Raw genomic sequence first — 25456 nt, 5'->3', positions numbered from 1 at the left:
GCAAGACAATACACCAGCCTTTACATACACCAGGCCACCATATATACGCCAATAGACATCTGAGCACTTACAGGGCATGAAAATAGCGCTCGCCCTTCTTTGATCCAATTGTATTTCACTTACACCATGAACGCGAACTCACAACAGACATCGCCGGCAGGGTCAGAGCACGGGGGCCACGAGTCGAAATCCGCGGAAGCAATCGAACACCCAGGACTCGATGTCCTATCACTGTCGCGCGCCGTGAGAAAAAGAAGAGCGGAATATACGCGCAAACGGGACATCCGAGTAAAGATTGGCACCTGGAACGTTGCCTCAATCTCCGGCACCGAGAAGGACATTGGAAAGTGGTTCGTTCAAGGCGAAGGGGTCAGCGAGAAGCTTTCTGGGTCGAGGTTTGCTTCGGGAGAACGCCCGGACTCAATTGATGGCAGGCATGAACTGGCCACAGAGAGCACTAAGACTGCCCCAGTTCATTGCAGTCCCGAAGAGATCGATCTTTACGTTTTAGGCCTACAGGAAGTTGTCGATGTCTCCTCACCGGCAGAAGCACTGCGACCCTATGTGGACCCGGCACCTTCTAAGCGATGGAAGGAAGCGGTACACAACGCACTGCCCCGGGGGTATAAGCTTGTCTCCGAGATCCAGCTGATTGGACTTTTACTTCTAATCTATGCATCGCCTGCAATTGATGAGAGCGTCTCGTCTGTCAGCAGTACCTCTGTTGGTACAGGGCTGATGGGCTATATGGGCAACAAGGGTGCCGTGGCAACCCGTCTGGTTCTGGGCGAGGCTGCTCGTTTAGTCTTTATAAACTCCCATCTGGCAGCAGGATCCGACAAAAACAGTCTAGAGCGCCGCAACTGGGATTCTTCTCAGATCGTACAGCGTACTCGGTTTGAGCCAATTGAGTCTGAGATTGGTGCATCCGATGAGTCGGGCGATTCCATCGGCAATGAAGACTTTATATTCTGGTTTGGTGACCTCAACTATCGCCTCGATGATATTCCTGGTGAAGACGTGCGTCAAGTACTTGCCCGTCACACTGCCAATGCATACGATGAAGCACGACAGGAGAAACAGGCCGCAGCCAATGATCTAGAGTCAGCCTCAGCCTCAGCCTCAACCAGCGATTCTGAAGATAAGCCGCCTTCGACTCCGCTTGAAGAAGAAAACACAAGTCCCGTCACCGATGAAGAGATCGATCCTCACAACGATCCGGCTTCTCTCCAAACTACAATTTCCTCTCTGCTTCCGCACGATCAACTGCGAGTCCAACAGAAGAAGGGCAAAGCTTTCCACGAGGGATGGCGGGAAGGTCATATCTCATTCCTGCCGACTTACAAGTATGACGTTGGAAGTGTGGCCACATTTGACTCTAGCGAAAAGCATCGGGGACCCAGCTGGTGTGATCGTATTCTATACCGCACCCGTCGGGACAAGCTGAAACATGAACAGCTAGATCAAGAAGCTGAGGAGGCTCGTAAGAGGGATGAAGAAATGAAGGCGCGCGGATTGGATAAGGCCGTCGCTGACGACAATGTCTTGTTTGAATATGATCCTGACACCGACGGTGCGCAGAGCGGTGACGAGTACGTCTCGGACGAGGACCAAGGTGATGAGGATGCTGCCTCGGTTGCGTCGCATGAATCGCAGGATCCAATTCGTTTAGATCACTATTTGTCCCACCAAGGTATCCTCTCGTCGGATCATAAGCCGATAGATGCCATCTTCACCTTGACATTTGATGCGGTGAATCCCCAACTCAAGACCAAGGTTCACCAAGAGGTAGCCCGCGAGCTGGACAAGGCCGAGAACGAGGCTCGACCAGGTTTGACCGTTGTGGTGGACAGATATGGCAACGAGAAACAAGGGGACAAAGATCCAAATGCTGTCGATCTCGGGGACGTCGCCTTTCATGCCCCAGTTCACCGGTCTCTGACCATTGCCAACACCAGCGGCACCTCGGCTACATTTTCGTTTGCAGAGCGGCATACCGACACTGAAAAGCCTGAGTGGCTCGACATTCATGTGTCAAGATCATCCGAAAGCACCAGTGATGATGGTAAAGCTATTGGTTCTTCGGCTGGGAACCATACCCTGCACCCGGGTGAAGTGGCAATTGTCGATATTACAGCCCATGTCCACGACATCGAGCTCGTCAGGTTGCTCAATATAAGAAAGGTCAAGCTAGAGGAGATTCTAGTTCTTCACGTGGACAGTGGCCGTGATCATTTCATTTCGGTGTTCGGAAACTGGCTGCCCACTAGCTTTGGTTGCACTGTTGACGAATTAACCCGTATGCCGGAAGAGGGTGCTCGTACTTTGACTAAATCGGACAAACCTCACCCGTCCAGCACAGATAAATCTCCCGAAGTCCGCTTGTCAGCACCTCGCGAGCTGTTCCGATTGACAGAAGCAATTTCGGAGCTGACGGAACGTGCCGTGGCAGAATGGAGCATGACCAACGGTGAATCTGAGGAACACCAAGCACCATGGACGAGAGAGCCTTCCGGGGCATCATGGCCTTTCCAGCCAGATACCTGGACTCTCAAGGACCCACAGGAACGTGCTGCCCAGCAAGCTTTAGTCCACGAAGCCCTGGACACCAACGGGTCTCTCGCATCTGTATTTGCCCCCGAGATCCCATCTCTCCACCGCTTGGAGATTCTCTCTGAGACCCTTCTCACCTTCCTCAATTCACTCAAAGATGGTATCGTGACTGCATCAGTATGGCAAGATATGGAACAACAAATGATGGCACGCGAGAAATCAAAGGCACCACCTCTGACCTGGGAAGAAACCCAGGCTTGGGTCCTCGAGAACCTCGCGTATTCTCCAGCACACAGTGTCTCATTCACATTTGTCACCTTCATGCTTGCTCGTATCGCCAATGAGGTAGCCCCAGTGCCATCGTTCGCGCCAAGGCCAGTCTCTTCTTCTTCCAAACATGGAAAGACGGAGGATTCGTCTAAAGATTTGACAGAGAAACAATCCGAATCTGCAGAGCTACAATCTCCTACACCAGCTTCTGCTTCTGGATTCATCACTGGCGGCACTTTCCGCCGCAAGAATCGCTCTACCAGCACACCTACGGCGGCCAGCCCTGATCCGATGACTACCAACCCTTCTGCGGTGCGTAGACAGATGGTGGAGACTGCCCTATCGTCCATTTTTGCGCGCGTGCTTATTTCTGCTGCCGCCCCGCTGCCGTCGAAAGAGAAAGAACGTCGTGCATCGGAAGAGCGCAGACGAGCAATCATCGAACCGTTCTTGAAGATGATTGGAGTGGACGATCGAGGTCCATCGGGTGGTCGTTGATCTTTAGTCACCCTTGGATGATCCAATCCCTCGCTGATTCCAACTCATCTCTGAGCAGGTCTTGATTCACCTTTCCAATAGACTTTTCTTTCGTCCCAGTGTTTGATTGCATCCTGTCTCTGTGTACAACGTTGTGTAAATGCCATATCCTTCATGTATCCCTCTATAGAGGACTGATAGATCGAGTTGATAGTTGCTTCAATGGAATATTCAATTTTCCATGTTAACACACTTCACATCTCATGTCCAAACATCTGTTCAAGTAATGTCCAAGATATACAAACGCCATCCATCCCAAACCTATCCCAAACCCAGACACCAGAAACATCAATCAACCCTGAACTCAAATCCCTTCCCCAGACCCATTGACCTTCCCAGATCTCCTCTGCGCGGCAGTAACAGCCTGCCGCTGCAATCCACCCTTTCCCTTGGCCCTTTCCCTCTCCCCTTCCCTTTTAGACCCAGCCTTTTTAGGCAAAACCACTCTCCGAACACAATCTAAACAACCAGAAACAACCCGCCCAGGGAAAGCACCAAGCGACAAGAAAACCTGCGCAGGAATAACAAAACAAGCACAAATAGCTTCAAGCAGGATAGCAGCATACCCAGCCCGCTGCGACGTAGCCCTCTGCGCAGCAGCAGCCAACGAAACCGCATCATGGGCCTTTGTCTCGAGCGCAAGTAACCGCTGATCAGTCTGCAGCGTCGAAAGAGCCGTGCGCTTTTCATATCTGCGCACTGCGCGGTTGAGAGCGTCGATATCTGGTTGGACGATGCGGCGGGTTTCGGTTATGCATTGGGTTAGGAGGGAAGGGGAGTCGGATGGTTGTTGTTTTGGGGAGAGGTTTCCAGTTCCAGTTCCGGCATTTTGAGATTGAGGCTGCAGGCGCGCGGCTGCCCTCTCGGCTATGTGAGCTTCGAGCTCTTCGAGGCGTTTTGTTAAATCTTGGATTGTGCTTGGGTCTACTGGGACGCTATGCGGATCGGATTCTGCGTCGGAGACTATTCTTTGTAGGTGGATTGTGCGTGATTGCACTAGTCTTAGGAGGTGGGCGACTGGGCGGACTTCGGAGGCCAGTAGGAAGATGGTTAGGTTGTAGTTTGATACTAGGCCTTCCGAGGGGCGTGAGAGGCTTGAGCGGATGCCGTGCAGGAGCCAGGTTCCTATCATTGGGAAGATGAAGCAGGAGGCTAGGGCGGCTAGTTCATGGATTTGGAGTTCTCTGCTTGCGGCTGCTGCTGATTTTTGGTGTTGGCGTTGGTGTTGGTGTTGGTGGTGCGGCTGATCTGGGGAATCCGGGGTTTCGATCTCTTCATCGTGGAATGTAGTTGGATCGGCAAGACCACTTTCTTTGCGGATTGCTTGGGTTGAGCGATACCAATCCCTTTTCGTTGTTAGCTTCTGTACTTTGTGTATGTACTTGATGTTATGCGGGGCGAGGGGGGGGGGGATCTACCAAGGCAACCTCACAGACCAGTTGAGGAAGATCGCAGCCAGCACCAGCAATGTCACGTCGGTCACGAAGGAACTGCCATTTTGGAAGAAGATACCCGCGATCGCTGGCAGTAGGGCGAGTCCCAGTGGTGCTGAATGCCAATGCGATTCCTCTAGGGGCTGTTCTTCGGTTACACGCGGGAGAAAGAGGCCGTCTGTTGATGAACGGATGGAGTTACGGGCTTCGGAGAGCGAGTCTGATAGTGTCGAGTTTCGTCGCTGCCATTCGGCTTGGGCGCGATTTAAGGAAGGTGAGGGGTCGGCCATGGCATTTGGATTGATTGAAAGGGAATGAAAGGCAAATGGACCATTTTGGCATAGAATTGCTTTTTCCTCAGCCGAGGGTGTGATGCAGGACCAAACCGGTTCGCAGATCGGCGATCGGTTCTTTGTGTTAGGCTAAATAGTAATGTGCTCGGACATACTACAGTGCACTTTAGTAAATAGCACAGACTATGTGGTCTTCTTAACTTACCTTTCAACAATCAAGTGCTGCTCTGTAAATGTACGTAGAAGTCAACTGATGATATTCGGTCCCCACACTACGTCATGCCGAGGATTCACAGTAATCAAGTATAAGTTGACTATTCAAGGAGAAGTGAGTATCTACTTGCTCTCTATTTGGTCTCCCTTTTTGGAGTACCTTGGTATGTATAAATGAGACTGTATACTCTACGGCTTATACGTTAGAGACTGTTTTTAACGTAGTGACGCACTCCTGTAGGGCCAACTTGTCGAGGTCGCGTGTCCGAACCAACTACCAACCACCAACCTTCCAGCTGACGGGCTCGACTTCAAAGATCAAGCGACCAAATGACCTGTCGGTTTTGATTCGCTCTCTCACGATGCAGCAAATGCCACGGATGGCGTCGGGCGAAATGCGAATAGAACCGGAGCTCTATTGAGCCCCAAATGCGGACTGGTGTCCATTGGCATCAACGTATCACTTTTCTTTATTCAACTGTGATGCTTTCTTGGTTGACCTGCATAGCCTTTCAATGGTTATGTTCTTCTTTATGTCGCAAATGCGTCTCGAAAATATGTCTTTTGCCTTGCAACCCATACATTCCTCAGGGCACCCTCATGTCTTGACCTCCATCTGCACTGAATCAACTCTCCTGATTCTGATTCTCGCTATTCGGCTCTCAATCAAACGCAGAGTCTCAATTGCTTCCCAGCTAGATATATTAATGCTTCGAGGATGGGTTGGACTCGTCCATCTTTCTCTTTCCTTTCCATTTTCTTTTCTTAGCCAATCTCAAGAAACTCGTGGTTATCTATGAGGCTTGAAGTGTTACAAGGCCCTTTTCCTCTTATATCAACAGACATGGACCCTACCAAGCGGCATCCATTAGCCGTGGGCATTCCCATCATGTCATTCTTCTCCATCCTCCTCGGAATCCCACCGTTGCTTCTACATGCAAAGAACCGCAATTTCCCTGCAACAAGCTTGGTATCCTGGTCAGTTCTGCTTAACCTGCTCAATATCATCAATGCCCTGACTTGGCCAAACGATGATGTTGAGTCCTGGTGGGATGGTGCCGGTCTCTGTGATATCGAGATCAAAGTCATGGTTGCCGGCTATGTCGGCGTCCCAGGAGCCCTGATGTGCATCTTCCGTTCTCTCGCAAACGCGCTGGACACAGATCGAGCGACATTGGTCCCAAGCAGGGGTCAGCGCTGGCGCAATCAATTCATGAACCTGTTGTTCTGCGTGGTAGTTCCCGTCATTGCAATGATCACCCACATTGTCTGGCAGAAGAGTCGATACCTGCTCTACTCCATCTCAGGATGTGTCAACAACTTTGACGAGAGCTGGGTCAGTCTCATATTGGCATTCATCTGGCCACCGATTATCTGCCTGGCTGCGGCTTATTACTGCTGTAAGCAACCCACTCATCCGATCTTTTCCCAATTGATCCCAGCTCACCACTCCCAAACCCCAGGCCTAGTCCTCTTCCGCATCCACAAGTACCGCAGCGACTTCGCAAACATCATTCGCGCCTCCAGCAGCAACCTCAGCAAATCGCGCTTCCTGCGCCTCTTCTTCCTAGCCCTCTCGATGTTACTCGCCATCCTCCCACTGCAAGCCTACGTAGTCTACACAGATATCCACCTCTCATTCCCCTGGCACGCCTACTCCTGGAGCAAACTCCATAACAAAAACTGGTCCATAATCCACAGAGTTGCCACCCACGGTGTGGTCTTCTTCGACCGCTGGACGCCTGTCGCATCAGGCTACATGATCTTCATCTTCTTCGGCTTCGGCCGCGACGCAACCCGCATGTATCGTGCTGCCTGTTGGTATATAGGGCTGGGATCCTGTTTCTCAAGCATTACAGCGCCAGCTGATTCAAACGTCACTCCTCGGCAACTGCTTCCCCACAGCCATGTCTTTACATCAACAACCCTCCTCGAGACGTTCAGCTCCAAGGCAAAGTCTTTCTTCTCCAGACCGAAGAGCATGAGCATGCATCGGCATCAGAGCCCACACCATCACGAACAGCACATGGGAACATTCACTTCGACACAAGCTACATACACTGATCTCGAAAAGGGAATCGCCAAACCATCCCATCTGATATCTTCCCAGAATACACGCAGTACCCACGAACCAGCCAAGAAGACAATCTGGGATAAATTCCCCTTCTCGCTATTTCGTCGCCAATCTGCCCGCCATGAATCCGATGCAACATTGCTAGATAATCTCTCTGTTCCTTCGCATACACGGACCGTTTCGACGAATGCCTGGGCTGGAAGTGTCCGTGAGAGTCGGGATTACTCGGCAGGACCTTCTACTGCTTTTGCTTGTTCCTCACCTCCTCAGGGGACGTTCATTCATGTGAAGCAGGTTATTAGCCAGCAGAGTGAGATCCAGGTCTGACGTTGTGCTTTACATTCAATCGTGTGGAATTGGTCAAAGGGGAATTGGGTTTATGAGCCTGCCTGTCTGCTTGTCTTTATATCTGATAATTGTACGTCGGGTTCGGGTGTTTCCTGGTGTTAAATTATACTTGGCATGACATAGTTTATGAGGATTGGATGGCTTTCACTTGAGGTTTGTGTTTCATTGATGTGGCATCTGGTGGCTTGTAGAAGGCTGTATAGCCCTAACAATCCAGAGCCGATATGTAGGTTGAAACTAACATCCCATGGCAAAATACACAGAGCCAATGACCGCAGAAAGAAGTGCATTCAGGATATACAAGTACAAGATAGTCACAAAGCCAAAGAAGAGACATCAACCAGCCAGCTCGAAACGGCGTAAAACACCATGACCATAAACAATCCGTCGCTAGCACGAACATGCTACACCGGAATACGCCGTGACACATAGACGCATATTGCCTCCACAACTTCTACTAGACCAGCAGAAACCTTATTTTAAGACCTTAAGATATACCGTATCTACTGCTGGGATTCCTGATCGGCGTTAAAGGGGCGCTTAAGGACCTCGAGATTGCCTGTATTGCACCAGAGTTAGACTTGCACTTGGATGATAAGAAGCAAGCAGGGAATGAAAACGTACGCTGCACGACGTTCAAGTTGGTGCGGGTCTTGCCGTCGTTGTCCTCGTAGCTGCGGAGGCTGGCGTCGCCCTCGACGAGGACGAGTGTTCTGTACAGCAAGGCGGGTCAGCTGGTCTGGTCTAGTCTGGTCCGTGTGAGAAATGTCGGTGGCTGGGCTGGATGCGATTTGATATGTCCATATCATTCTCCGACTCAATCCCAACCTCGTCTACACCGTAGAACTCAAAGCTGGGGAAGAAGGTTTGCTAGGGGTTGTTCGCTCGTATGCAGACAGGTTGACATGTCGAGGCTCATGTGCCGAACAGGTTCGTCCATGCATCTCTCATGTACATGCTCCATGCACGGCCGCCCAAGCTCAAGCTTGAGCATGAGCTATATATCCATGCACAGGAACCAAGCCGTGCATGCATACCAACCCAACGCACGCATCGCAACCCGCCACCGAACAAAATTGAAAAATCAATGTCCTGCAATTGCACTCCCAACACGCAATTCAGACAAAACAATTCCACTTACCCCTTAGTCAAAGAAAGGATGTAATCACGCTGAGCACCCTCGGGAACAAAGCTAGTAACGCGGAACCAGCTGGTGGTGCGGTTATCGGGGCGGCCGTGGGAAGAGCCGACAACGTACTTGACGACTTCTTGGCCGGAGGAAGTAGCCTGCAGCTCGGGGTCGGCGCCGAGGCGGCCGGTGACGGTCAGACGGGCGAGGGCGTGGGCGGGCGAGGAGCTGAAGGTACGGGCGGTCTGGGTGGCCACCTTGGCCATGCGCAGGCCGGGGCGGAGGGAGTTGAGGAATGACGACATTGTGTGTGGATGGTATGTTGGCTGTTGGCTGTTGGTGGACTTTGTGATGAGGTTGGGACGCGATGTTCGCGACGGGTCATGTGACTGATAGCGAGGCCCCCTTTACGAGTTTGGACTATTTGGGTTATATTGAAATACTGGAGGGGATTTGATTTGTATGGTTTGTTTGAGTTCTGTTTGCATTGGCGTTTGGAATTGGAATTGAGTTGGTTTTACGAGGTTGTATGGGTGAGCTCTCCCCCATACTGTATAGCGCCATAGCACCCCAGCTTACCCAGCTTACCCAGGGGCTTGGGAAGTGACAGCAACGTTGTGAGCCCAACGACAGGGAAAGACAAAAACAAACGTGAAGTCTAATTGCGACCTGATTGGAATCCCGAAAGGCGCCAATGCAGCTGCCAGACTGCCAGCACAGTCTCGACCTCGACGCGAGAGCAGACAGACCAATGACTTCAACTCATCACCCCATCACAGCCGAACGTCCCGCGTCGACAACTGTCCATGTATAAATGTTGCATACAACAGCTAGAAGAAGTAACCGATAGGCAGATCAACAGACGCTATCCCAAAGCAGAGACATATGCTGCGAGAACGCGCGCTGATTGAACGAGAGAGATTAAGATAGCTGTTGTCTCAGATGCATTACCGGCTCCTTGCTTCTCTGAAGTCAATTAGCGGCCCGACCACGTCGAACTGCAGGGCGTCAACAATGGCCTAGCAGGGGTAAGGCCTAGCTACAAGGCTTGCAGGACAAAGGCTGTAGCGAGTATTGGCGTGGGCAAATTGGATAGATCGGTTGGCGAACCCCTAGTTACGGCGCCTCCCGAGCTCGAGGACCTGTTCCTGTGTCTGTCCACCGGACTTGGAGTTGTAAAATTACGGTGAGTCCATTCTGACTCTGAAGAAGTTATGACAGATCAATTCCATTCCGTGAATTCCGTGGAATGGAAGTATTAGATACGCCATACACTACTACACATCCATGTCCGTACTCCATATACACAACGCTGACAGTATCTCACCCCTGAACAGGAATATTCGCCGAGCAAAGACCACCGAATCCACTCTTCATCCACTCGTAGGAAAATCTTCGCTTCAGCTTGCAATCTCATTCGACTGCGAGGGACGCCAATCCTTGCTAGATCGGCCACATTCGCGATCGGTGGGGCTAATATAGAGAGAAAACTAGTCAACTCGCGTGGAATATCCATTTAATACTTTTTTTATTGTAAAATAAAACTCAAATATGCAAACAAAATAGACCGGGCCCCGCGTGGAATGGCTAGGGCTGCTTTTATTGCTTTCCCTGCCTCCAACTCTGCTTATGCTTGCCAATTATTCCTAATTAATACCTCGCTGCTCCTGTCGCGTGGATATGTGCCTGTCCCTATAACACCTGTGCGACTCATCTCTGGCGTTCCGAGCATTTCGCGTTTCGCATACCACAGTAACCATGCGGTGGTCTGTGTTCTTCACATTAATTCTGTCCCTGCTATTTGTGGCAGGGACACTGGCTGCACCAGCTCAGGGTCTGGGACGCGAGATAGAGGCAAGGCAGGAAAAGGAAACGGATTCCGATAAAGCCGCGGAGAGTACAACTAGCGAGACGTCGGCAACACAAACAGATGCGTCGACAACTGCATTGGGATCGACGGCAACTTCAACATCAACTTCGGCACCGACTACCAACACGGGTACTGCTAACACGACGAACGCCGTTTCAACAACTGCTTCCGCCGCTGAAGCTACTTCAACCGTCCCTTCTCTCGATGGAGCCACTGCTGCTTCCCAGCAAGAAGCGGCCGATTCAGCAAGGCCAACATACTCGGGCGGACTTCCTATCAAGCCGGTGATCACTCCAGCATTGGGAGTTGGAGGATTCATACTTCTGGCGCTGGGAGCAGTTCTTGCTTTCATTGGTGTCCGCAAGCAATGGGTCCAGATCTTCCTCTCAACGGCGTTCCTCACTGCGCTGGGTGTTACCGTCCTGATTGTATATGTGATGAGTCCACCGGTGAGTAATGCTGTACAGGGTGGCTATGTCGTAGCTGTCTTCTTCACCGGTGCCGTCTTTGGTGGCCTCTCCATGGTATTCAAAGAGATTTGCGAAGGTTTAGGGTGTCTCCTGGGCGGTTTCTGTCTCAGCATGTGGCTTCTTGCCCTGAAGTCCGGTGGTCTTTTAACTGAAAGCGGTCCCAGAACCGGAATGATCATCGCGTTCTCGGTAGGCTTCTATTGTCTGTCGTTCAGTCATTATACTCGTCCATATGGTCTCATTGGATGCTCGTCATTCTCTGGTGCCACGGCATTGGTGTTGGGCATTGATTGCTTTAGCAGAGCTGGACTGAAAGAATTCTGGCTGTATATCTGGGGTAAGTCCATACAAATTTGTTGGCAAGGAGTGTGACCGGTTGCTGACTTGTCCAGGTTTAAACCAAAATATCTTCCCGCTCAAGACTGATACTTACCCGGTCACCCGCAACATCCGTGTTGAGCTCGCTGTGACGATTATTGTCAGTGTTCTGGGTGTAATTTCCCAGCTCAGGTTGTGGAAGGTCATTAAGGAGCGCAGAGCCAAGGAAGAAGATGCCCGTAAAGAGCATGAGCGGAAGATCGAAGAAGAGGATGCCGAAGCCGGTCGACAATTGGAAGAGAAGAACATCCAGGAACGTGCCGAATGGGAAATGACTTACGGTAATGGCCAGGACAGCAAGAGCAAGACAGCCTCGGTGTCCGAAACGGCCATCGGCGAAGACTCGCGACGCGGCTCGGACGGGTTCACGTCTTCCAACAATGACAAGGATGGTGATATTGAAATGAAGGAAATGCAGAGTCCCGAGATTGCTGCCGAAAGCGAAAAGAACGGCGAAGCTCGGGAACTCGAGCCTGTGCAAGAGGAGGATGCTCAGGAATCGACTGAGCAAGAAAAGCAGCAAGGACCCGAGCAGGAAAATGGGGATTCCAAGGCCAGGCCTGAGACGCCTGTCGTTACTCATGTCCTCGGCGAAGACAATGACAATTCTTCTGAGAATGGAGCAGTCATCGGCTCGGAGGCTGGGACACCACGCTCGAAACGCATGTCTGGCAGAGAGCTGCTGAACAGGCTGTCCTGGCGAAATAGTACTGACATGAAGGTCACTTCCCAGTCTCGGGAGGCTTTGGTTGCTCACAACGATGCCTCTTCCTCTGTGTACGGCGTGGTGGATGATGTCGATGATCTCCAGGAAGTGAGCGTGGGTTGCCCAAGTATCGCATCGGATATCCACGAGCGTGTCCAGGAGGGTCCTATGCAAGAAGCCATTGTGCCGGAGGATCTGCCAGAGAAGCGTACTATTGAGATGGAGACCCAGTCGAATGCTGGTTCGCAGGCTGTCCGCGAGAACACCGTTCCAGGAGCGGGACTGGCCGTGGATTCAGGTGCAGCAGAGCATCAAGATGCACAGAAAGACATTGCCGACGAACCTATTGCCAGCAAGGTTGCTCCTCAGGCTTCCAAGGAAGCTGGGCTTGGCGTTGTCACAGATGCAGCAATCCAGAATGTTGCTAGTAAAGTGTTCAACTACGAAACTTTTGCCAGCAGGTCTACACAGCCAACAAGCACCACTGAAACTGTTGCTCCCACTCCCATCGAGAGCACCATCGCAAGCCCTCTAGACAGGACTGGAATATCAGTCATGTCTGAACAGCTCCAATCGCCAGATACTCCTGCAACGGATATTCAACCCGAGATCACCGATGCACCAATGAGCCAAAAGGCAGAAACCGTGGTGTTGGTGCAGGTATCTCAGAAGGATGGCCTAGTTGAGCCCTTGAAAGAGACAGAGGCTCAACCAACAGTCGACACCATCGACGAGGAAGTCATTCCTCTTCCCGGTCCCAAGCCAGTCGAGAAGATCAAGAGGGAACAAGTCATCAAGAAACTGAATGCCTCAACTGTCAAAGCCCTTCCTGAGCAAACATCCAGGATCATTCATTCTTATCGCACAAATGAATGGGCCAAACATCTGGCAGACGCCGACACTCCTGAGATGGAGCCCATTGAGTTCGACACTGAGCCTGAAGTGAAAGACTCTGAGGAAGTGCAGGAGACTGCAGCTTTCGTCGATGTTGACGGTCTTCTCCAGACGCCTCTGAATGCTCAACCACCTCCAGCTGTGAACAGGACTGAACCATATGAGGTGGAAGCTATCCAACCTGCTGCCATTTCATCCGTTCCTTCGGCCGAAGCGCCTCGATCCAAGTTTAGGAGCAGTCTCAGCAGAGCTATGCAAAGCCCACTCTCTCGCAACGCCTCAACTGGCTCTGTGAACATGCTACGAGCATCCACTGGTCAACTACCACACTCCCAAGAAGGACAAGCAGGATTACGCAGCGCCTCAACCCCATACTTGACAATCACTGCCCCCGAGAACAAGGAAACAGAACAAACACCAAAATGGAACGGACCACCACCCCTCCTCGCCGTACGCGAGGACATGGTCCGAAACCGCATGTCATCTACATCCCTCCGCTACGATCCCTGGGCATCCCGCAACCAATCCCGTCAGTCCTTCAACGATATCCCCCCTATCTCCCCACCCCTCTCTGTCCCCGAAGAAAGGGACGAAGACTACGAACAAGGCCCACTCCGCGACGAAGACGACATCCCCCTCTCAAAACGACGCACCATGCTCCAACGTCAAACAATGCAATCCCCCTACGCAGCCAGTGTCCACAGCCTCGAAGCTCCATCCCCTGTGCAATCACCACCTCCAGGCGCCGAGCTAAACAGATCTGCATCGCGGATGGCAGCATGGCGCCAATCTGTCCGCGAGGAAATCACCCACAAGCGTGATCCTCTCGCTCTCCCTCCCCAGTCCCCGCCTATGGGCGGGGCAGTGAGCCCCGATCGACCGCATAGTAGTCTCTGGGGCTCTGTGCAGCAGATGCGGGACGCTTCATCGCGCCAGCTTGACAGTGCCGTTGCCAATGGCATGCAGCGTGGCAGCATGACCGATTTGCATCGTCAGGCTATGCGTCGCATGCAGGCTTCTGCTAATAAAAAACTGTAGGCTTGGTGATGGTTTTCTGCTCCTTTACTTGATTTGATACCCTTGTTTTGCTTGCTTTCGGCGTTGGTGCGGTTGTTATGTTGTCTTATATGACTTATGATTTATTCACATACATGTATAGCCCCAGGTTATGAGTCTTTTGACGTTCCACCTCGGCACTTAGATATATAATTCTCTAATTATCCTCATAGGTTGAACGCTTCTGCCTACTCTAGTTGCTTTTGGATACACCCTACGTACACGAACATCCGGATTCAGAAACAACAAAAGAAACAGGGGAATCACAAACACTGATCGAAGACTGAAACCCTCTTCTGTCCCCATGATCCTGCGCATTCATTGTATATCAGCTACTCACCGGTTACAACACTTTCCCCAGATTAAAAGCCGATCTGTGGCTCTGTCTTCAAGACATAGCCCATAGCCCCAAACCCAAAGACAGCCTGCGTGATCTCAGTCCAACCCAAACTGATTAGTTATTTTGTTAGCACTTCCATGACCCAGAGCGCTTCACGCCCAGGCGCTAAGCAAATGCTTGGGTATCTCAGTGTTGTTAACTGCGAATTCGTCCCCGAAAACCCGGAGAGTACTACCGTGGAGTGGTTCGGCTTCATTCAGATCCTGTGTTTAAATTTGCTGCTAACTGTGAAGACGCTGGAGTGCACGAATGGGGGGAACTTTGGGATGGGCATTCTTACCACCGTAATTCATAGATGGGCGTTCGTGGGAGATCGCGGCGAAGGAAAGGTTTCTTGCTTCTCCAGACACGGGAGTTGAAAGATATGCGAGTGTGACTGAGCTTGAATACATTAAGATTAATCAAAGGATGTGAATTCAGCATTGGGAAGTGTCGGCTTCTGATCAAGCGTTCGATGTTATTCGCGCGAGTACGCGTGTACGTAGATACTGGTGAGTATATTCACTCAGGTAACTACAGCAGTCCGTTATTCGGGGTTTATATACGGAAGTTCGTGCAATCTCTGGTATGCCCACCTAGACTCTCTGAGTCAGTCATTCAGATACAAGAGAGAAATATGATTTTTACTTTGGATGAGTCGCTTCAGATGTAATTCGATCTATGTGCTTTTAAGGTTATATAGCTGCTGTTGGTTTCCGCTAGGTCAAGTTATTGACTGAGCTAGTCCTTGTGCCACAGTCAATGCATATTCAAGTCAATGGCTGGGTGTATAACATCATAGTCTTCAGCCTCACCTTTATATAGCCAAGGTGCCAGTACCATTAGCAGGTAGCAAACGAGTACCTTCAGCTGGTGACTCAGGTCTTGACCGACTCCCGAGACTCAGGCTGAAATCCAATGAGGCCTCTACACCATTGCCTGCAGCTGTTAGCGTTTGTCTGCATATCCAATTGAGATCGAGGATGAAACAAGGGATTATGGTGGATTAATCACAGTGAAACCGGAGAGTGTTCATCCCTTAAGAGGGCTCGTCTATACTTGAAGGGTTTCGCCTCACTTTTTTTGACTCAAAATCGAAGCTCTAGAACAGTGCCCATTCTTTCTCTGCTAGCATTTCTTAATCTTTTAATCATTGCTTTCTTACATTCGTTGACACGCCGTATGTTGGAGACTTTTCCCGCCGATCTCCGCCTTTCTCCTTTCTCACCTCAAAACGGCGTCATTCACATCCCACCAGAGATCCGAAACGAGGGCGGTTGATCAATCCTTAACCATCCGTTCCTCCAATCGCGCCCCCGTGGAGGCAACTCCGTCATTCGTTCGCGCGCAGCGGCGACAGTGCGTCCCAATCTCTGGCCCGCCGTCGCTCATCCTCCGTCCGTCAGCCGTCCGCCTTGCAAACCCAGTCAATCACGTCCCACGAATAACCCCAATCACCGTCCCAGCATACCAATCCGACGAAAGCCTCCCTCTAGGGTTCGGTCACACAAGAGACGCCTACCCACTCCTCAGCGTCCCTGAGCGACGGCGCAGCCGCTTAACACCATCCCCAAGCAGCCTGCTCGTTGAGCGCAGCCAAGGCGAGACAGAAAGTGGCCGAACAAGCATCGCATTACCACCCCGACATCGTCGCAGCGAACATCTCTCACCAACAGATATGGTAGCCGCATTCGCAGGCAGCGCCGCAAGGGAGACTGAGAATCTGCGGCCACCCGAGGCCGTTCACTTAACGCAGGATGGAAGCCGTCGCCGCGATGATCTCTCGCCCCGCCACGCCCAGTCAACGACCTCGCTTCGCTCTCAATCGCAGATTGCCTCCGTGCCTTCACATACGGGCCAGCAGCCCTCCGCCGATGTCGCCGAGGAGCTAGCATGGGGCCCTGCGCACCCCTGTTTCCCTCATCTCAATCCGCATGTCCCGATTGGATCGCATGAGTATACGACAACGCGTGTGATTCGGATTCGACGAGACTGGATGATCAAGGGTGATTTGGCGCCGACTTTTTCGAATCTTTACCCTGAGATTCTGGACCCATTACTTTCTGAGCAGGAGTTCCGGAAAGTCATTGCTACTGTCAATGATGGTATCATCAAGGCGTTTGATCCGTTCAGTTTGCGAAATTGGTTTGACGGTGCGGTTGGCTTGTTGACCGGGTGGGTTTGGGATGACCTTAATGCCCCCGGGGCTAAGAGTCAACTGCAGCATGTCGAATCCTGGCTGGAGAAGTGGAACCAGGAGGTTGGGGCTAAGGATGGTGTTCATATTTGGAGTCTTCGTCGGACCGCTTATATGTCGCTTGATATCCAGATCCCTGATCCCAAGGTTGGCATCGTGCCCAGTGAGGCTCCCTCTGCTCCTAATACCAGGCCTAGTACTGGTATCGGTGGGGTTTGAGTGTGCTACGTTTGCACACACACTCTTCCCATTCTGCTCTCTTTTTTTGATTGTATATGTTTGTAATTTGTTGCATTTCCCTTGGGCCTCTGCATGATATCCATCCCCCAGCAGTTTTCCTTTCCCGGATCTTTACCCTTCCTCTCTACATCTTTGGGCTTGATATTTTCTAATTATTTCTTTTGATACCTTTGGGATCTTCCCTATCACATTGTCTACATATTACCTCATTTTTGAGGGTGGCTTGCCCCAAGTTTACTATGTTATTTGATCTGGCCTTGTCCATATCTGGCCGATACACAGGATTCTCACATTTTGGAGTTGCTCAGCTTACGGAAAACATATATGATTGTTCTTAGATTAATTGTCACTTCTAAGATTTGCAACTTGCAACCGTGGAGCTCTATTGCTTCCGAAATAATCAGCTTATACGTTTTGATTCTCCCTTTCTCTCATCCAAATTTTCCTCCAAGAAGTTCAAGACAAATCTACGCAGGACTAGGTAAGCATTATTGGTTAAAGAAAAGATTTCGCCAGTAATTAAGTGGATTGAGTGTTGGTGTTGGATCATGTCTGATATACTTCTTTTCAATTTTTTTTATTTTTTTTTCCGAATATGCATACATATGCCAAGTACCTCGTGAAGATGTATTTCATACCAGGCTCTACTTAATTCACGAAAAACCATCGCATTGAGATTGAGAAAACATCAATATCTAGATCCAAATAAGGTCACCTCCTTTCCAGGGTTATACTCCAGGCGGTGTCGATCCACCCCCCACCCCCGTTCCCTAAGCTCCAACTTTCATCCACTGGACCTCACCAGACACGCACACCATGCTCTCAGGGATTCTCATATTCAACCAAAAGGGTGAGAACCTCATCTTTCGCGCTTTCCGCAGCGACTGTCGCCCGCGCCTGGCCGACATCTTCCGCATCCAGGTCATCTCCAACCCGCAGGTCCGCTCCCCGATCCTGACCCTGGGCTCGACGACATTCAGCCATGTCAAGCACGAGAATATCTACTTGGTAGCGGTTACCAAGAGTAATGCCAATGCTGCGCTGGTGTTCGAATTCCTCTACCGGCTGATCATGCTGGGCAAGAGCTATTTCGGGAAATTGGACGAGGAGGCCGTCAAGAACAATTTTGTCCTAATTTACGAGCTGCTCGATGGTAATACAGTCCCGCTCTAATCCAATGGCCCAGCAAAAGAAATATCTAACAATGACCTCTTTCACTTTTAGAAATCCTCGACTTTGGCTATCCCCAAAACACCGACCCTGACACTTTGAAAATGTACATCACAACCGAAGGCGTGAAATCCGCCATCGCCAACAACCCCACCGACTCCTCCAGAATCACGCAACAAGCAACAGGAGCCCTATCCTGGCGCCGCTCCGACATAAAATACCGCAAGAACGAAGCCTTTGTCGACGTAATCGAAGACGTAAACCTCCTGATGTCCGCAACAGGCACAGTCCTCCGCGCCGACGTCAACGGCCAAATCGTCATGCGCGCCTACCTATCCGGAACCCCAGAATGCAAATTTGGCCTGAACGACCGTCTCCTGCTAGACCCGGGCGAATCCTCCGGCCCCAGCAGCGGCCGCGGTGGCGGCAACGGACTCGGCACATCAAAGGCAACACGCGCAGCAGCAGGCTCGGTCACGCTGGAAGACTGCCAGTTTCACCAGTGCGTGAAGCTAGGCCGATTCGACGCAGACCGGATCATCTCTTTCGTGCCGCCGGACGGCGAGTTCGAGCTGATGCGGTACCGCGCGACGGAGAACGTCAATCTGCCATTCAAGGTGCACCCAATTGTGCGGGAGATTGGTACGACGAAGGTTGAGTATAGTGTGGCTATCAAGGCGAATTACAGCTCGAAGCTGTTTGCGACGAATGTTGTTATCCGTATTCCTACGCCGCTCAATACCGCTAAGACTACTGAGCGGACGAGCCAGGGCCGTGCAAAGTACGAGCCTGAGCAGAACAACATTGTTTGGAAGATTGCGCGCTTCTCTGGGCAGAGTGAGTTTGTGCTTAATGCTGAGGCTACTCTTACGTCTATGACGCATCAGAAGGCTTGGAGTCGGCCGCCGCTTAGTCTTTCTTTCTCGTTGCTCATGTTTACTTCTTCTGGTTTGCTTGTGCGGTATCTTAAAGTCTTTGAGAAGAATAACTATTCTTCTGTTAAGTGGGTGCGGTATATGACTCGCGCGGGGAGTTATGAGATTCGGTAAGTGGCTTGATATACACATCTGGTTTGTGGTGCTCATGCTAACTTCATTGACTAGTTTCTGATTGTTCTTGTCGTTCGAATGTGTTAATATCAACTACATGTCTGTGTCATTCTTCTTTTCTTATCATTCATTTGCACACGGCTGGGTGCTTGGCGTTGGATGGACCATACATACCTTGATACATATTGAATTCCATTCCCATTCAATACTTCTTCACCTTGGTCTGACAGTGACTAGAATGCAACCACTTATCGCTGGTGAGGAATCAAGGCATTCGTTGCAATATACCATTTGTTCACATTGATATCTGGAAAGATTGGAAACCAATCCGGCGGCACATGCACCGATGTGGTACCGCTGATGATACAAGACACCTTGTTTCTAGCATGTGCGTTAAAATCTCGCCCTTGGCCCATTTGATACTCAACAGACCAGGTGTCTGGTAACTGAAGAAGGCTGTTCAGATCCTCAGCCAGACTCATCGGACAAGCTCCTTCGAGAGCACTTTCAAGGGCAGGTATAGTCAAAAGCTCATCCAAATGCGAAGAATCGCATGGCGCAGAGTCCATATCCCTCGAACACGATACATTCAAGAAAGACGAACCATTCTCTTCCTCTACCTGAAGCCGCCCAGGAATCCAACCTGTAGAAGACGAATCTAGCTGCGATTGAGACAGATTCGAAGCGCCTTGAATGGCGCTCATTAGATCAGATTATGCTGGATTTTGAATGGGAATTGGACGTACTTCTTGTCGAGATCCTCGTAGCCATGCTCATACGTGACTGATATCTAGGATCGACCATTGGCCATTCTTTGCTGGTTGGAGTGTATTTTAGTAATCACAGGGAGAGAAAAGCGAACAGTAAGCCAAAAATCATCCAGCAAGCCAAGAAATCTATAGAATAACGCGATGGAAGCTGGGTTGGACTTTCAGAATCGTCACTGTGATTCAAGATCATATCATATCACGAGGACAGCCTGACAAGCCAAACTCTGCCAAGGCGCTTGTAAGCCTCAGAGAGACTAGCTGATTGTCTCAAAGGACAGCACTGTGCACATGTAGGGATGTATTCGTGCTAATCGAAGGCATAGCAGGAGAGGGCCTCCAATGGGACTTGCCCCAAATGGAAGTTGGAAGGAGTGGATTTCGAGAATCAATCTCTGCACTTTTAGCTATTGCACATGTATATGTTTCTGGCTTTTTCGCCAAATGACCAAATATGAAGTCTTTCCTCTTCACGTAACCCAAAGTCCTCGATACAACAGTGTTTTTGGTACTCTGTGGAGAAGGGATGGCTGTATACTATTAAAACCCCAAAGATAATCAACCCATAGTACTCTCCCTGATAGCTGCTCCCCTCCAAAATCCGAAGAGGACGGCATAAGCTATCAACATTCCTAGATCCCGCGCGTGGCTCATGTTGAATATCGATCATTCCGTACACTTCAATTGTATATCGACGCCCGTACTTTGGGCTTCTCTGGATCTCGACACAACTTCCTATTTCGGCTATGTACCTCCGCAAATCAAGCGGCGGCTGGGTCAACTAAGCCAATGAAGTCTGCACTAGCTACAAGCCCATGAAAAGTGGCTTGATGATAAGCATGAAGAGGTCGCCATTGGAAAATAATTGCGAACTTCTTCAATCTGTCCAAGATCACAGTCATGTATCTTCGAGCCGTCCACGCCGAACCATCCATCAAGGCTCTCTTCGACTTCATCACTGCGAACCCCCTGGGAATTCTCACCACGGCCATCTTTTCGCCGTCATATCCCTTTTTACAAGCCAGCCATATCCCATGGGTCCTCAACACAATTAGCGATGACCCAGACGCACCCGTGAAAGGCCGTCTTCGGGGACACATGGCGCGACAAAATCCCCAGGCCAAAGCCATCATTGAAGCTGCTTCAGCTTCCTCTACACAGATACTTCAACAGGATGTAATGATCCTGTTCACGGGGTCTCACCATCACTACGTGACGCCCAAATTCTACACCGAGACGAAACCAGCCACTGGCAAGGTCGTGCCGACGTGGAACTATGCCGCTGCACAGGTTCATGGCAAGGCTACCATCTACTATGACTCTTCCTCCGAGGAAATGTCTCAGTATCTGTCGCAGCAGATTCATGACTTGTCGGTTCTTTGTGAGACTGGGGTTATGGGTCATGGTGGCGACAATGGGAGGCCGGATCCTTGGAATGTTTCTGATGCCCCGGATCGATATATTGATATTATGAAGAAGAATATCATTGGGATTGAAGTTTCGATTGAGAGCATTGGGGGCAAGTTTAAGATGAGTCAGGAGATGGGGGAGAAGGATCGTGAGGGTATCATTAATGGATTTCACAATCTGGGGTCGGATGTTGGGACACACTTGGCTGGTATGGTCAAAGAGTGTAGTGAGATGAAAGATGCAGCGAAGATGAAGCAGTGATTCAACAACATATAGAACTCTTCTTTACTTTCACCAATAATCCATGACCCAAGACCTAAATCTTTCTAAAGCATAGAACATGAAAGGATGTACTTCCACCTCAAAACCTCATACTCCCAAACAATAATCCTATACTTCCTTCTTCGCCAAAACCCACTGAAAAGCAACGTCATGATCAGCCTCCTCAGAATCAACAACAACCTCATCAACAATGATCCCAAAACCCACGTCCTTAAGAATAACCCCAATCTTCTCCTTCCCCCATCCACTCCAATGCATAACCCCCTTCTGGCCCCCCAACCAAGCTTCATTAAACTGACTATCAAACTCCCCGGCCGGAAAATTAGCCAAAATGAAACCGCCTGGTTTCAACCACCCAAAGATCCTCCTCAGGATGGTCACCTGCTCCTCACGCGGCAAATGGAAAATAGAGTACATGGCCAATACAGCATCGAAAGATTCATTCGCGAAGTCAAGGCCCATCATGTCGCCTTCTATCAAGGTCACAGACTCCGGCAGGGTTTGTTTTGCCAGTGCGATTTGGGCAGAGGAGATGTCGTTTGCTGTTACTCTGAAATTCTCGTTAGAAGATAGAAGTTGTGTGACTGGGACGCCGGCGCCGCAGCCTAGTTCGAGGATTATTGTTTCGGTTGTTGAGTTGAGGTTTTGGAGGAGGGTGTTCACGTATGCAAGGCGGACTTTGTGAGAATGTTCGGTCCAGGTGAGATATTTGTCGGCGATGTCATCGTAGGCTCTTTTGATGTTTTCTTTTAGGTCGTGGTTGGCGGTTGAAGTGGTCATTTTGGAGGAAGGTAAAATGTAGTAGAGTGAATTAGGGCTTCGATCAAGCTGCTGGGTGCTTTCTTGTTGGAGGGGAAATTAATTGTATGAAAAGGCGTGATATTCCTGACTATTTATAAGGATTGTTTCTCTACTTGTATGGTTCAATGGGGCCGGACTTGCTCCGTACTATGGTGAATAATGACTCATTTGGCACATACGAGGTAGGTCAAAGCACTAGAGTTATGTGTAGAGTGGCCAGGTATTTGTTAGTGGTATCAGCTTATAGCGAGAGACAATACGATGCGTCTTCTGTATTAATTACTATTAATGGGAAATCTATAATAATGCGGAGATCTCGCAGTACGTTCTTTGACTCATATATCCGACTTTATCACTGGCTGTGGCGAACCGTCTTCTCTAATACATTTGTCATTGAGGAGGGCCGGGCGACCATCTTAATGTACATCTACTGAAGAGACGATGGAGTGACACCAAAGTCCAGAAGGATTTAATAAATCAATATCTGAATAAAATGACAACCAAGTTTAGATAGTAGATGTAGATAGTAGTACATATCCCAAACAAGCGCAAACCAAGCAAGAGATGTGCAGATGTGCAAAATCAACCAAGCAGGTTGTAACCATCATATGAGCAAGCCCAGGTAGGGGCGTCTTGTTAAAAAAAATCAAAGACAAAAGCAAAAGCATATTCACAGAGCCCGAAAATGGGACTCACAAAAGACCAAAACAGAATCAAAATAAAGCGCAATTTGTGCTAGAACAAGCGATAATTACATCCCACAGAAACAAGACAGATAATAGTACAGGGGTTGCTTTTTTGTTTGCAAAAAAAATCAAAGTCAATAAAACAGGCTGGCCAATGTCAAATCACAGGTTGGTAGTACAGGGGTACAGATCATATAATACATAATGAAACATGGAAATTGCGTTCAGCAATAGGGTATGGTGAGGTGGTTAACGGCGACGAGGGCGCAAGCCGACGCGACCCTCGCGGACGAGAGAGTGCCATCTATCGGCAATATTATCGCGACCCATTTGACGCGCGCACTCGTCCCATTCTTGTTGGGAGAGGCGGAACTTCTCGAGGACCAGCTCGAGAAGGCGTTGGTCTTGATCTTGAGTCCAGATGTTTGATTGAACAACTGGACTAGAGGAAGTAGGTTCCTCTGTGGCCTCGATGGAAGGAAGAGGCGCATCAGGATCGACGCGGGGACCGGCCGAGATGCGTGGGTTCATCTGACGGCGAGGGGGAGAAGGGGGAGATTGAGTGACTGGTGGAGAGTGGAGGGAGTAAAAATCTGTTGAGGACAGACCGAGAGGGATGTTGTAGGGAGCGTGGCGGATGCGTTTGGGGGTTGTGAGACGGTTGCGCCCGCGGCTCAATTCCGCGTCGCTGTCTTCGTCTTCGAAAACGTCGCGGCGGCGCTTGTTTGCGCCGCGCGATGGTGCACACGGTGCGGGTGGGGGTGTGAGAGCGGTGTTTCTAGGAGGTGGTGTTTGTCTAGGGGAGACGGGACGGGCGGCTTTGTGCGATCGCGGCGAGCGACGCGGTGTGTTGATTGGGAGAGGGCTCTGAAGGCGCTGGGTCTTTGAGCGGCGCGATGGAGGTGATGGTGATCCGTTGAGAAGAGATTGTAAGGCGCGACAGGTGCCGAGAAGGCCGTTGCCTGATGCGAAACCGTCGGATGGGGGAGGAGTTGAAAAGAGGCGAGTAGGGGTGAAGCGAGACGACCGGCGCACATCGCATGGGAGGGCGGATGGAAGCAACATTATTGTAGAAGATCAAAGGTGATATCAGAGCGATTGGAAGATTGGAAAATCGGTTGAATGTGTCAACGAGAGACGTGAGTCGCGGTCGCGATTTGTGGGCTGCGCGATTGCGCCGGAGGCGGTTGCGATGCGCAACGACGGAGTTGGGGTGGTCAGAAAGAATGTATGATGATGTGGTTGAAATGCGCTTCGATTTCCACCCGGTCCGAGGGTTGCGACAGTGGGAAAGTGGTGTTGATGTATTTGAGCGAATGTGTTTGTCAGGGAGAAGAGTTGGCGGGGAGGGGGGATCCGAGCGATAAAAGAAAATTGGGCCGCAAACGGTCAAGCGAACATCTCCCGAACTTCCACTCTTTGTTATACTTTTTCAAGAGTGTTTGAGATGTTTCTATTCCCGAAAAATAGAGAAAAGAATATGTAGAGTGGGAGTGTTTGAAAATAGAAACGAAGGTCAGAGCGAATGCTCAAAGGACAACGAATGGCTGGAGTGTTGGTGTTGGACTGGATTGGAATGACTGAAAAAGAATGGAGCGAAGGTCTGGTCTATTATACTAATATACTAAGATACTATACTATTATACTATGATTCAGAAATCCCAGTGAAACAATAGAGCACCTTAGAAAGGGCCAGAGGGATTGCATGCAAGGCTCTACAGAGGAGAACAGGCACGAGGAACCCCTGAGACATGACAGGGATCAACTTTGTATTGCCTCATTGGGACACTCTGAATTGAACTGTGCATGTTCATTGTAACATTTAGTGTGTGAATTGTATGAACTGCATGTATTGTACGTCCAAGCTTAGGGCTGCGTCAATGGCTTGCATGGTGCATTAATATTACCAAGGCGCGTTGATCCCAATATACTTGTAACTTATGATACCTTATGATGTAAATCTCTGATGATGGGCAAGTGCCCGTTTAATAGTCTTCTAAAAAGAGGAGGTTTCTCTCCTGCCATTCCGCTGCCCTTCACCAGCCTAGGAGGGTTGGGGTTCCCTGCCATACCAGCCCTCTAGGCTCTAAGGATTATACTGGGGTATTCAACCTGCTCTTTGACCTATGTGCCTTTCAACATTCGACTAAATGTTTGACTGTGGAGGCTTCTGACTTTTCAATGAGAAACGCGGGAACGCGGGAACGCGTCGGCGCGTACCGCGTTCGCGACGCGACGTGATACATTACAA

At 50.2% G+C, this 25456-nt stretch overlaps 10 protein-coding genes across 10 annotated transcripts; 6 read left to right on the top strand and 4 right to left on the bottom strand.

The window, feature by feature from the left end:
- Positions 1-126: 126 nt before the first annotated feature.
- On the top strand, positions 127-3321 carry N7508_002122 (phosphatase family protein; the record flags this gene model as incomplete). Its single annotated transcript, XM_058460188.1, has 1 exon — positions 127-3321. The coding sequence occupies one exon, from the start codon at positions 127-129 to the stop codon at positions 3319-3321; it is 3195 nt and encodes a 1064-aa protein (XP_058323720.1).
- A 343-nt stretch (positions 3322-3664) lies between these two features.
- Positions 3665-5083, bottom strand: N7508_002121 (uncharacterized protein; the record flags this gene model as incomplete). Its single annotated transcript, XM_058460187.1, has 2 exons — positions 3665-4706; positions 4779-5083. 2 exons carry the CDS (start codon positions 5081-5083, stop codon positions 3665-3667), a joined length of 1347 nt encoding a protein of 448 aa, XP_058323719.1.
- Positions 5084-6143: 1060 nt separating this feature from the next.
- On the top strand, positions 6144-7700 carry N7508_002120 (pheromone receptor; the record flags this gene model as incomplete). The annotated part of the gene is made up of 1 exon (XM_058460186.1): positions 6144-7700. One exon carries the CDS (start codon positions 6144-6146, stop codon positions 7698-7700), a length of 1557 nt encoding a protein of 518 aa, XP_058323718.1.
- A 524-nt stretch (positions 7701-8224) lies between these two features.
- N7508_002119 (single-stranded DNA-binding protein) lies at positions 8225-9155 on the bottom strand (the record flags this gene model as incomplete). Its single annotated transcript, XM_058460185.1, has 3 exons — positions 8225-8280; positions 8346-8434; positions 8863-9155. 3 exons carry the CDS (start codon positions 9153-9155, stop codon positions 8225-8227), a joined length of 438 nt encoding a protein of 145 aa, XP_058323717.1.
- Positions 9156-10608: 1453 nt separating this feature from the next.
- N7508_002118 (TMEM198/TM7SF3 family protein) lies at positions 10609-14206 on the top strand (the record flags this gene model as incomplete). The annotated part of the gene is made up of 2 exons (XM_058460184.1): positions 10609-11527; positions 11583-14206. 2 exons carry the CDS (start codon positions 10609-10611, stop codon positions 14204-14206), a joined length of 3543 nt encoding a protein of 1180 aa, XP_058323716.1.
- Positions 14207-14737: 531 nt separating this feature from the next.
- On the top strand, positions 14738-17019 carry N7508_002117 (ERF4 family protein; the record flags this gene model as incomplete). The annotated part of the gene is made up of 2 exons (XM_058460183.1): positions 14738-14908; positions 15862-17019. The coding sequence occupies 2 exons, from the start codon at positions 14738-14740 to the stop codon at positions 17017-17019; spliced, it is 1329 nt and encodes a 442-aa protein (XP_058323715.1).
- Positions 17020-17856: 837 nt separating this feature from the next.
- Positions 17857-19320, top strand: N7508_002116 (AP-2 complex subunit mu; the record flags this gene model as incomplete). The annotated part of the gene is made up of 3 exons (XM_058460182.1): positions 17857-18193; positions 18265-19255; positions 19314-19320. The coding sequence occupies 3 exons, from the start codon at positions 17857-17859 to the stop codon at positions 19318-19320; spliced, it is 1335 nt and encodes a 444-aa protein (XP_058323714.1).
- Positions 19321-20926: 1606 nt separating this feature from the next.
- Positions 20927-21697, top strand: N7508_002115 (FMN-binding negative transcriptional regulator; the record flags this gene model as incomplete). The annotated part of the gene is made up of 1 exon (XM_058460181.1): positions 20927-21697. The coding sequence occupies one exon, from the start codon at positions 20927-20929 to the stop codon at positions 21695-21697; it is 771 nt and encodes a 256-aa protein (XP_058323713.1).
- Positions 21698-21826: 129 nt separating this feature from the next.
- On the bottom strand, positions 21827-22498 carry N7508_002114 (class I SAM-dependent methyltransferase; the record flags this gene model as incomplete). The annotated part of the gene is made up of 1 exon (XM_058460180.1): positions 21827-22498. The coding sequence occupies one exon, from the start codon at positions 22496-22498 to the stop codon at positions 21827-21829; it is 672 nt and encodes a 223-aa protein (XP_058323712.1).
- A 956-nt stretch (positions 22499-23454) lies between these two features.
- Positions 23455-24270, bottom strand: N7508_002113 (uncharacterized protein; the record flags this gene model as incomplete). The annotated part of the gene is made up of 1 exon (XM_058460179.1): positions 23455-24270. One exon carries the CDS (start codon positions 24268-24270, stop codon positions 23455-23457), a length of 816 nt encoding a protein of 271 aa, XP_058323711.1.
- Positions 24271-25456: the final 1186 nt, after the last annotated feature.

The sequence above is a fragment of the Penicillium antarcticum genome, assembly GCF_028974205.1.
Source record: "Penicillium antarcticum strain IBT 31339 chromosome Unknown utg000002l_segment0_segment0, whole genome shotgun sequence".
NCBI lineage: Eukaryota > Fungi > Ascomycota > Eurotiomycetes > Eurotiales > Aspergillaceae > Penicillium > Penicillium antarcticum.
The sequence above is the reverse complement of the archived record's forward strand: the minus strand, read 5'-3'. Positions and strand labels throughout refer to the sequence as shown.